This window comes from Haliotis asinina, chromosome 7, assembly GCF_037392515.1.
Source record: "Haliotis asinina isolate JCU_RB_2024 chromosome 7, JCU_Hal_asi_v2, whole genome shotgun sequence".
Taxonomy (NCBI): Eukaryota; Metazoa; Mollusca; class Gastropoda; order Lepetellida; family Haliotidae; genus Haliotis; species Haliotis asinina.
This window is the reverse complement of record NC_090286.1, coordinates 19954591-19967445: the sequence shown is the minus strand read 5'-3', so window position 1 is coordinate 19967445 and position 12855 is coordinate 19954591. Positions and strand designations below refer to the sequence as shown.

Sequence of the window (12855 nt, the reverse complement as noted above, 5' to 3'; positions counted from 1 at the left end):
TCCATGTTTGGTGCCAGCTTCATGGCAACAGTGGCCTGCGACTTGGTGTTTGACCAACACAGACCTTATTGATTACCGTATCCGGATAATGTCATTTACCCATACAATGTTCATGAGAGCTACTTGTTTAGCTAATTACTCGCATTACTGTAATTGCTGGGCAAAACATCAATAATGGAAAGAAAACAGTGTTCTCATCAAGCCACTTAATTCTCTGTCTCCCTGGGGAGGAAATTATATAGCCGAATCTTCCACCCTAATAACAGATGTACCATTTTATAGATACAAATGACGCATATGATATACTTTTCCACGTAATCCATTCCCACATCAATGCACTGTTGCTAATAATGCTGGACTGATTTTATTGAAGTTTTGCTGAAGTGCTACCTTGGTCCTAACAAAGCTCTCTGCAGCTTCTGAAATATCATCAATCAATCAATATGGGTTCTGGTTAGCTCTCTTTCAGTGTGACCAGGTGGAAGTCTGAGGGAACCAGATCAAAGGGGAAAAAAGTGGGAGCTTACTGAGTTCAAAGGTATATTTGTGGATTGTAACTATGGCAATGACTGACTTGCACACTGGTGCAATATCCTGACAAGAGAGCACACCTTTTTGGTGAATTTCCAGATTTCAGACCAATGTGAGACATATTATAGTTGGGATTTACAGTGAAGTACATGTTCTAGTGCTTTCAGGACTAGAACCTATACTCTAAGAATCTGGCACCTAATAAACAGCACACAGAGTCAGCCGTCTTTACTCTCTCAGCCATCACAGCTCCAGCAAAATGGAAGTCAGACAATGGTTAGTTCTGATTACAGACTATCTGCACCCTGTTTAAATATTTTGGAATTGTGATTGATTCTAAATTCAGCCAGCTGTCCCCATATATACTTATATATATACTTATAATAACTTTACTTTGATAATGATTATGTGTATTTCAGGCTGAAACATCTGTTTTATCCAAAGCATTTAACTTTTTTTATTCACACATGGTGTAAATCTCTGTCCACCCAAAGTAAGAATAACTAAGGAGAATTGTAAATCAGGCCAGCAAAATAGCCAGTACAAATAAAAGATGTTCACAGAATATCAGATATTATCAGATTAATTATTTTTAACTGTCAAAAACATATATGTTGTTCTCATGTGTTGTATTTAACTATTTAAATGTCTCACAGCTGATGATTTGCTTTGTTTTCTTAAATCTCACCTCACCTCACCTCACCTCACCTCACCTCACCTCACCTCACCTCACCTCACACTTCATGCTTCACACCTCACCTTAATGGAATTTCATCCTATAAATATCTAAATATTCTCAAGAGGGCAATGCATTATGTCCTGTTAAATGTTTGGTCTTTTTGAAGCCAATCCAACATGATGACAACATTGGCATTCCAGAACATGGAGGCTCCCACTGAAGTATCCTTCCTCCAAAGTATGTTATTATCAGAAACCTTCTCCCAAAGTATGTTATTATCAGAAACCTTCTCCCAAAGTATGTTATTATCACCAACCTTCTCCCAAAGTATGTTATTATCACCAACCTTCTCCCAAAGTATGTTATTATCACCAACCTTCTCCCAAAGTATGTTTTTGTCACCAACCTTCTCCCAAAGTATGTTATTGTCACAAACCTTCTCCCAAAGTATGTTATTGTCACCAACCTTCTCCCAAAGCATGTTATTGTCACCAACCTTCCTCCAAAGTATGTTATTATCACCAGCCTTTCCCAAAGTATGTTTTTGTCACCAACCTTCTCCCAAAGTATGTTATTATCACCAACCTTCTCCCAAAGTATGTTATTGTCCCCAACCTTCTCTCAAAGTATGTTATTGTCACCAACCTTCCTCCAAAGTATGCTATTGTCACCAACCTTCCTCCAAAGTATGTTATTGTCACCAACCTTCTCCCAAAGTATGTTATTATCACCAATCTTCTCCCAAAGTATGTATGTCTGATATTATATCACAGGAATATATCAGAATCAGAATTGTTAGTAACAATAAGTGTCATTTCAGTAATCTTCTGTTTGTTATTGTTTCCAGAAAAAATATTATATTTTTCACATATTGTTGTTTAATGCTTCATTCAGTCTAAAAAAATTCAGTTTTGTAATCTGCTATGAAAATTATAATCAGTTATCTTCTTTAAAGATATCCCACATATTGGACAGAGGTTTGCTGGGCAACACGGAAGCCCGTTAAACGGTGATCAACTGTTATAAGTAAGTATAACCTCGTATCTCCCACCACACAGCGTGTCTTGTCAACAATATTGGGTATTACACCTCAGTCCTGGTGACTGATAAAACAGTGCAGAGAGAAATAAGAGATCACCAGAACAATGTACAACTCAGTGGGCTATCACAGATATGCCTCGGAGTTGAACTGCCGCCATTGCAGCAAATGTATAGAATAAACGACATTCATGTACATGACCAGAACCACGACTGGAAGTGTAGAACCCTCATGGTCCACTGGCTCCATTCTGTAGACTTCAACACAGGGGATCAACATTGGTAAAGAGATCAGTCAGTATAGCTACCACACGCTTGGTAAAGAGATCAGTCAGTATTGCTACCGCAAGCAGAGGCAAAACATACCCTCAATAAGAACAAGCTAGGTGACCATATTAACATTGTCATAACAAATTAAGTTGTAGTGTGTGAAGCAAGAACATGATCCCCAACATCAGGGAGTAGCTCCCATGAGACAAGTGACCGTTCTGCCTTCTGAACTGTCCAGTGAACCATAGGGACACCTGATAACATTGACCTCCACACAATAGCACTGGGACATTGGACTGAAACACAGCCAGATATAAGTGTGGGTGGGAGGTAGGATGAACAAATAATTAACTACTAGAAAGCCAATATTAATCAAGGGTTTTGTAAAAGCCTGTATTGAAAGGGGGATAAAATCCACAGGCATAATACTTGGGTCTTGTTGAGTTGTTCATGAAATACCACATTGAAAGGGTACAATTCAGTAATTAAACAAGGTGGATCATATAACTCTCTGGTCTATTCACATGAACAAATTATCTGAAATATTTGCATGGCAAAACTCCTTAGGTTGAAAATATCTATCAGTCTTCAATACAATCTAAACTCAAGGACAGTCTGAAAACTATGACAGGGCCCAGAAATATACATATTGTCTAATGATCTGGAAAACATACCTAAACAGTACAAAGTAGCCATGAGTTCTGATACAGAGCTTAAGGTGTAATCTGTCTGAAAATGGTAAATTGGACAAAATGTTCATGATTTCCCATGTTAGTAACAGGTGACTTTGCATAATGATCTGACATAATGTGTTTTAACATAGCAAGCTGACAGTGCAGTTTGTTTCAGCCCAGACAACTGCTGTTCTGGGTACAGACATATGATGTGAGTAATCCTGTCATAACCTCAGACTATGTTCAACTACTGATGCACATCAATTCATGTCTTCACAAACTATCATTCATTATTCTCTATTGTTTCTGAATTATTTCCTAACTTTAAAAAAAGGTTCAAGTTATGTTCATTCATAGGATAGAGTTATCCAGGATCAGTCTTCATGACTCACTTGGAAACCCTCTATGTGCTTCATACAGGCTGGCATTGTCCATCCTCTTAACACAGAACCACACACAACAGTGCCTGGATGTAGGAAGTGCCCTGGCATGGGTATCTCAGGTACTTCTGTCACGTGTGTCCTGACTGTTTCCCTAGACCTGTGCTTGTGTGTGTGATACATTGTGTAATGACAATACACATCCATATTTGCACCACAAGTTATAATGCATTGATTCTTTCTGACTATTTGTGCATTCCTTTTGACTATAATTAAATGTTTGAGACAAGTTTCAGTCAACACCAGTGTATGCATGAACAGCCCAGTGTATATGTGTATATATATGTGGGCTCAAACCATTCCAAAAGGACAATTTGTAGTGTGTGCCATCTGTAGTGTGTGACATCTGTAGAGTGTGCCATCAGTAGTGTGTCATCTGTAGTGTGTGACATCTGTAGAGCGTGTCATCAGTAGTGTGTGTCATATGCAGTATGTATCTCAAGCTTGTCATCTTTACTGTGTGTCATTGGAGCTTGTCTCATCTGTAGTGTGTGTCATCAGTAGTGTGTCATCTGTATTGTGTGTCACCTGTGTCTGGTTGTGATTGACTGAACGAGTTTGAGTTTTGTTTTACGCTACACTCAGCAATATTACAGCTATGCAGTAGCAGTTGTAAAATAACCAAGTCTGGACCAGACAAACCAGTGATCAACATCATGAGCATTGATCTATGCAACCGGAATACAATGACATGTGTCAACCAAGTCACCACCCAATCCTTTTAGTTGTCTGTTACAGCAAGGATGGCTTTCTGAAGATCAATTCTAACCCAGACCTTCACGGGTCAGTGTATTGGATGTGAGTTTTGAGGAAGTGTATTGTATATCTCCTCTGCAGCAGGGTCTTGTGCATCAAAGTGAACTCACCACATCATCGACATCAACTTCTGCTGGCTCTGTAAGAGAAAGCAAATCAACATCACTTAGATGCAGGGAAGGACACACTATTCAGTCATTACAGTCACATCACAGCATCAAAAAGATAGGAAAGCCTTGACTGATCATATAAGTGACCGTCAGTGGACCCTGGTCAACATGTTCTTACATGGGTGTGGCACATCAGCATGCCACAGCAGCTGAGGATGGTTCAGTGGTTTTATAAGAGGGTTGTGCACAACTTTGTGAATTGATGTGTGATGCTCGTACTGGACATAGTACACAGGCGGAACAATGTACAACAGGAATCACCGTGGACCAGTCTGCATGATCACTGATAGTCACTGCTGGGTCACCCTAACACACCTTATTGCTAAACACATAAGTAACTTGGGTTTAAAACTTTCAGACACATAGAACAAAGATAGCGATATTTACCTGTTTCTCATCTCTGCTTATGCTTTGATATTTGTCAACAGACCCATATAAAACCACATTTTAGTTTATGGGGTTATAGACTTTTCATAAGTAATAAACCTGGGTCAGTTGAAATACGAAAATGTCTTAATCAACACTAACTTTTCGTCTGGCATCACACTGTTTGATCACACTGTTTGCATTAATAATTTAAGGGGAAATATACTGAGTCAAAAAAGAAACTTCACAAAATGTAAGTTTTAAAAGAAATGAATAATTTGTCAAATGTGCAATGTGAACCTTGGCATGTTGCAAGCGGGAATATCAGTTATTGACATTGCAAGAGCAATGGGATGCAGCCGTCATACTGTGTATGACTTGAGAGGTCATCTACAACAAACTGGCACCACTTCTAATCGCCCAAGGTTGCATCGTCTTTATGTGACGTCAAAAGCAGAAGACCGTCAAATCGTCCTACGTCACCTACATGACAGATTTCTGCCGGCTACATGAACCAGGGCTGAGATGTTTAGAGGTAGACTGTCCTCACAGACCATTCAAAATCGGTTGCGGGCTGCCAGTCTGCATTGTCGACGACCGTATCATGGGCCAATATTGACGCCGTTTCATCAACGTCAACGTTTACTGTGGGCCCAGCGTCACCTCCGATGGACCTAGAGAGACTGGAATCAAGTCATCTTTAGTGATCAATCTAGGTTTATCCTCTGATTTCGTGGACAGCAGGCATAGATTCTGGAGATGACGTTGTGAACGGTATGCCCAATGTTGTGTACAGGAAGTCGACAGATTTGGGGGTGAAAGTTGCATGGTGTGGGGTGCTTTCTGTGGGAACAACTGTTCCCGACTTCTGGAAACCACACAGCTGCGGCTTACCGCGACCAGGTGCTCACCCCTGAAATTGTTCCTTTCATGGCGGTTCATGGCCCTGGTCTACAGTTCCAGCATGATAATGCTCGTCCGCATACCGTGATGTTGACATGAAATTTCCTTCAAAATGCTGGAATCAATTTCATGGACTGGCCATTGAGGTCCCCTGACCTTAATCCAATAAAGCATGTGTGGGATGCATTTGGGAAAAGGCTTCGTGGTCTTAGGAACCAACCTCAGAATTTGCAGGAACTTTGCACTGCCTTGCAAGAGCAATGGCACAGAATCCCCAACCATGTGTTCACAAGCATCAGGCAGTCGATGAGGAGACGGTGCTTGGCATTGGTGAATGCGCGGGGCGGCCATACACAATATTGAACTGAGAAATTTCTAATTTTTATTCTTGTCAATTGACATTCTGTATACCCATGTTTTGGAATGGTGGTGTAGCCTAATGGAACTGATTGTGGCACTGTCAGTGTATTGAGTACATCATACAGATCTCAGCAATGAAGTAATAACAATTTAACCATCTTACCATCTCTTGTTCTTTTATAGTGCCCTGAAGAAAGAATGTGAAGTATCTTTTTTGACTCAGTATATAACACTATTTATAATTTATAATGATGTTTCACTTCTTGGCAGTAGAATGTATGTGCAGTCACTTCTGAGAAGACTTTGTTCACAGGTCAGGGAATACTATGCACAGGATGAATTACATGTAATATGTAACACATTAAAGGTTTCCTTTATTCATGATTTTTGGGGTAGTCATATTTTTTATTTTGGTCAGCATGGAACTGTCAGGTAAATAAAACCAAATGGAATTTACTATGTATTTCATTTTCTAATCGTGGGTTTGGGTTATTGTTTGTTGAATCAGTGAACTGACACCCTCAATATGTCATGGCCTAACTGCACAATATCAAACCGGTGAATGTGATCAGTGTAGGTCTCTCCCAGAAGCCCCCACCAGTCAACCAATACGGATTATCCTACTTAAGTCCCCTGTTTGTTTAATCCTGACAAAATAAACACAAGATTACACCTCTGTCTGACTTGAGCAGGATTAATATGTTTCTGATCTTCACAGAAATACCCAGTTTAAGCCTCATTGCTTCAGCCCTGCTAATACTTTGTAACAGGTCCACACTGATGCTCCAAGAACCAGTTGCACAGGCTTACAGAACACCTTGGTCAATGGACCATTGCGTTTAAGAAGTATGCTGAAAACAATTAACAACCTCATTTGAACCTAGAAGTCGTAATTCTTGTATTGCAAACATTCAAGAACTCGTGGATGAGAAAGTCTCTGTGATGCAGAGTTCTGTTAATCTGGACATTACTGGCAGTCTGGAATATTTGCATGAGTCAAATGTCCAAGGCTCTATTGTATCAACAGCCTCATCAAACTGGAATATATATGTATAAATATGTCACATGCTATGATCTATACTCTCTGGATAATATAATATCTATATGTTATGATCTATACTCTTTAGATAATATAATATCTATACTCTCTAGTTGAAACACTATAATAATGAATGATAAACCTCTTCAGTGTTTGTAGCTGACTTCAATTTCTTAAAACACAGCTTCACGGAAATATATCAGGGTCTTGATTTACTCAATGCCATGTTGAAAGTGTCAAATATAACATATGTTGTATCTGGGATTACACTTTCATAGTAAAGTACATATCTGGGTCTTGAAGGTAGTGTAGTTACCTAACTGTGTTTTGAATTTCGCTTTACCCAAGTTCCTTATTGACATATGACCATTATCCACAGAGCAGGAGGCAACACACCATAATGGCAGTTCAAGTTTAACGATAAGATGAATCGGTGACTTGTTGGGACTAGCAAGAGTTGACTGTATATTGTTTCAAGCACCTGGAGCTGGCACTTGACTGCATGTGTTTCCAGGTGACTGGTGATGTCGTTCTGCACCAGGTCACTGTGGCAGCAGGTCTGGGGACGAAGATGGGGTGGTGACAGGCAGCTTGGGTGGAATTATTGGCAATCAATACTAGTGTGACAGTGACAGCGAACAGGGACCCACCAACAGAGAAGGCAACACACTATCATCAGGATGGAATTTGGTCACATTCATTTGGTTCCTAATGACTATTTTGCTATTTGAATCTGGTTCTCCTAAAAACAATTCTAATGTAATGGTCCCTTGTTATACTTAAGCTTTTTAAATAGATGTCATTTCATACCATCGTCTTACCTTAGTCTATGTTTTGGGGGAAAGTAGCCCACTTGAATATGAGAAAATGATTAATTGAAAAATTACTTATTTCATATTGTGACTAATTAAGATGTTTAAAGTTGCAACAATGATACAATATTAAATGTAGGACACAAACATATTGTATATAAATCATCTAAAAATCCATAACAAGGTGGAAATGTATAGAGATAAAAAATTGTATCAATGAAAATAATCATTTGTGATGTTTTATAAAACGTGGAGCAATTATGATCATGTATTAAATGCACTTACCTATTTTGACGACACAAACGTTCGACGTCATATTGTCCATGTGTGGAATAAATCAGGTATCCAACATATCCTAGCCTCACACTAAATAACTCTTATCCTGCTCACTCTGCATGACAGTCGCGTCTCAGTCAACTACTACTTGTCGTCGGAGACAGCACCTATCTCCTGCTAGTTACCCCGTAAACTTCCGTCCCAGAACACTAGGCGGGAGTACCTGGCTAATAGCTTCGATATGATCTCCAACTGTGCGTTCTAGCATGGGCGTCTTAACACCGCCTCTACCTGATAATTACCATATAAATCACTTGAGTACTTCAAGTCTGCCGCTCAAGCGCTACCCTCACCAACTTGGCTGCTGCCATGGCAACCGGGTATCGATCACCCTCCTGATTGGGTTATCAGTTATTGAACAGCAGATAAGATTATCATTATTGTGACAATGTTCTCTCCTTTCAAAACGCACTTCATTGTGTCGAGTTCAGTTACAGGTGTTCATTGCACAGAAGGGTAGATTTCTTCAAAGTGAAACTGTGAAGGTAATAGATAGAGTCATGTATCGGCTGCTGTTGAAAGAGTTTTAAATATATGTACCTGCCTTATCGCCAACACAGCCACCTTGAACACTTAAGTACTGTAGAAACAATAGGCTTTACAGTGGCGGTTGATAGAGAGCCGGCTGTCACCGGTAGCTACACTAACGTATAATCTGGTTCATGTGTTCATTAGTGGGTGTAGAGATTACTGAGGTCGAACTCAACATTGTGTATAACAGCAGATACCAGATTGAACACACTGTTTCCGTGACACTAAGGATTGCAGAAAACATGTTCGACATATTTAAAAGAAGACTTACGAATTTTCAGTGTTATTAAATGAAATATGTTTGCACAAACATACTTATAGTTTCATTTATTACTGTGCAGTCTTCGATTAACGAGCTGAGACGAGAGGTTCGGTTTTCAGTCCGATTATTATTAAATCCGTTTAGATCTAGTGTATGTATGCCAATATCAAGAGTAGCAAACTTTTATAGATTTCAGATTGTGGTTCGACTCAATGGACGTGTTTTCGGATAGAAAGGGTCGTTTCTGTCGGTGTATAGAAATATACCCCAAGACATGGCTATTCCATATACCTGACTTTAGATGTATACCTGCATGTACAAAGACACCTCATAGAACATTCAATAAACATATGAAAAGACTGTAAGATTCTAATCCCATGTTTTCAAACAGATAATCACTTCCTTTGACAAGAGTCTTTTACTGGCCTAACAGTGAATGCTATGGGATAGCCCTGAGAGCAAGGCTTTCACAACCCTGTCAATAACCACTCTCTGTACGGTCGGGGTGTCTCTGAAAGATATATATGTCCACGAATGTGTGTATATGTCTGTATGCCAGATCAAGAAACTTGTATGGGCCCTGGACAGTCGTCCATAGTTCCCCCGATGTACCTTAAACCCGCAGACGCCATTTGCTACAAACACTTATGCAGCGTAGGTTTAAAAACTGTTGAGACCGGTTGAAATTGATCTTCCGTAACCCATGCTTGTCGTGAGAGACGACTTACGGGATCAGGTGGTCAGACTCGCTGACTTCTTTGACACATGTCATCGTATCCCAATTGCGTAGATCGATGCTCATGAAGTTTTTGAAAGGTATGACTCACCATTCATCTCATAAAGGAGCAAGAATAAGCTCTGCAACAACTAAAAGAAGATGTCCTGCATAAAAACGTGTCATGTGTAGATGCCGTGTTGTCCAGATTCGATTACTTATTTACAGACCGCCGCCATAAAGGTGGCATATTGCTGAGTGTCGTGTAAAACTAAACTCACTCACCCACCACCCGATCCCGTTAGTCGCCTTTTACGACAAGCATAGTGAAAGTGAAACAGAACAGCGAGGTATCACCCCCCCCACCCACCCCCCATGGTAGCCAGATAGTCAGAAAAAACATGTTATCAATTTGTTGCGACCTCATTTAACATAATACACATGTATAGATATACTGGCTTACTTAGTAATAGCGTTTTCGTTAACTAAGAAGACGGAGCATTAGTGAAAACATAGGAGAGCATTTTGTATGATCCTGATGATATGCACCCGTGTGTAGCTCATTAAATGTCTTTCAAATCCATGGACATAAAAGTTCAAAACTTACACTCGGGTTCAAAGTTGATATGGTTCGCTGGTTGTAGTTAATTAATTGTAGAAAGCACATTGACTGTAAAGGTGAGCGATATGGTATGTATGACACTCTGGGTCTGCTGTGACGCATTGTCACTTAGTATACCACAATCATTGTACGTGGACACACAACATTTCAAACGGGGAACATCCCTTCAGGTCTTTTATTAGCTGAACGGGAACAGCTACAACTCCTTAACAATTTGCTCTATGGGATTGTGCGTTGTGGAACGATATGTAAGCTGATAAATGTGATGTTATTAGTTGAATCGTAGTCGGAAATCTGAACCGAAATTATGTGTGCAGACCTGGCATGATTTCACATTCCTCTGTCAAATTTGACGAAGATCCACCCTAAACCCACTTCATGAATATTATTCATGCTGCACCGAGAGAACATGTAAGTCTTTTACGTCAAGCGTCGTATCTTGCACGGGTATATACAATAAAACAACCTGGGTTATGGAAATTGTTTTAGAAAAAGATGATACATAAAACGTATTCTTGTTAATCTGTTCGTGATGTTTTATTATCGCGATCATTTCATTTTTCTGTCAGCAGGATGAATCAGTGCAGGGGGATATCTGTGATATTTTACGTGTGTTTCCTTACACGCACTTCGGCGTTTCGCGTACACCTTGCTCTAACACAAGGACATCCTTATGCATACATCTTGATAAAGGTAAAACCAAAATGGTATGGTGTTTTAAAAACATGGCAAAATAGTTGTGTCTACTCCGTTTCATTGACAAATACTTTTAGGGCGTCAGTGTTAACTAGCTTGAGTTCCGTGGCCGGCTGGTCAGTCGAGGTTTGCTTTATTTGCCACTAGTGCTGCAGTGTTGTAAGACATCATTGTACAGCCTCGCCGAGAATTTCCTGCACTTATGTCAGTTTGTGAATATCACCGCGACATCTCAGAGAGAACTGAATCTACGTATTGTCTCCTTCATTGAGCAAGCGCTTTACAACGAAACCATGTTGAATTTATGACTCTTGTTTTTAATTCGGCCGCTAAGATTACACGATGCCATTTAGAAAGTGGTCAAATGCTGCATATGTCATAATTGGGTTTCACTTTCTTAGTAAAGTACAATTTCTAGTACTTTTGTGGTTGAGTCCTATCCGGGATTCGAACCCGCACAAAAGTACTAGAATTTGTACTTTACTGAGAAAGTGAAATCCCAAATATGACACGTGTTGACGGCTGCTAAGGCAGACACGTACGTCAACACCAGTTTTTATTGATTTCTTGTGGTCACAACTTCGTATGGTGATCATTTCCACGAAATCAATCATTTCAACTTCTGATAGTATTCCTTAAAAAGTTTCAACGTAGTTGTGTTACGTAGAAAGATAAGTTATTCGCTATTTTATGTATAAACGCTCCTCGTACATAACATGCAATACGCAGAATTCACACGAGCTTCATATGCACATGCAAACAAATGTGGTTTCCGTTTTACAGCCAGGACGATAACTCCTGAGACTATTTACTGGCGGTGGACTGAGTAGAACATCTGGCCCCGATGTAAAGCAAGGTATGCGCTAGTTTTGCTCACGTCACGTCGGCTGTGCCTTCAGCTGCACAATGGTATTAAGTGCACAGAAATCATAAACATGACACGTCTCTGTCGGACAAGCCTGTTTTTGAGAAGAAGCCATCTGTAGCTCTAATGACAAGTCTCAGACAATGTACTGTTGACTCAGGAATGGGTGTCATCTGGTCGGCTCTGATGGGCATGCAATAATCTACAGGTGTCTGGCGTGCATGTATGGCAACAGAAGAGAGTTCACAGTTTGGTGTAACAGCCATGTTGTTGCGGGATACATTTGCTGTGCTGTCATTGCCGACTGCTTCTCATAGAGCTCTCCCTTCTTACACAAATCTGGAATTGGATGGGTAGATAGCTACGACAGGAGTATACCCAACCGCCAGTTAACGCTAGCTTACTGGCAATATTTTTCCTTGACATTTGGAAAACAACGTCGGACTGTTTTCAGTCATCTGGTGTCTTAAAAAGCGCAACCGATTCCCACTCCTTATCAAGGCAAATTGTACAGACGACATTGACATTCAAAAATGGACCGTTGAGATGCACTGCCTATACGACGTATCAGTGTATCTTCCCTCGCCGGGTAGGGATTTTTTGTCAGCGAATATGTTCTGATAATCAACAGTTCAGACGAATGGCCAACTGTTTTGTTGTTATTGTCGCTAGCATTTTCGCCAAATTAAATAAACCGCGGTTAATTTCCTCCGTAATATATTGCTGCATGGAAGTTCACTTCTTCATGTTATCAACGTGATTTTCGGCTGTAATCGGCCGAAAATACTTC

At 40.1% G+C, this 12855-nt stretch overlaps 1 protein-coding gene across 1 annotated transcript in view; it reads right to left on the bottom strand.

Annotated features, from left to right (window-relative positions):
• Positions 1-5866, bottom strand: part of LOC137291908 (regulator of G-protein signaling 22-like) — a 98219-nt gene extending 92353 nt beyond the window's left edge. The window contains exons 1-2 of the mRNA XM_067823467.1: positions 5836-5866; positions 4499-4527 (exon numbers count right to left, since the gene is read on the bottom strand). Coding sequence (XP_067679568.1) covers positions 4499-4527; positions 5836-5866 — 60 coding nt within the window. The remainder of the gene's footprint in view (positions 1-4498; positions 4528-5835) is intronic.
• Positions 5867-12855: the final 6989 nt, after the last annotated feature.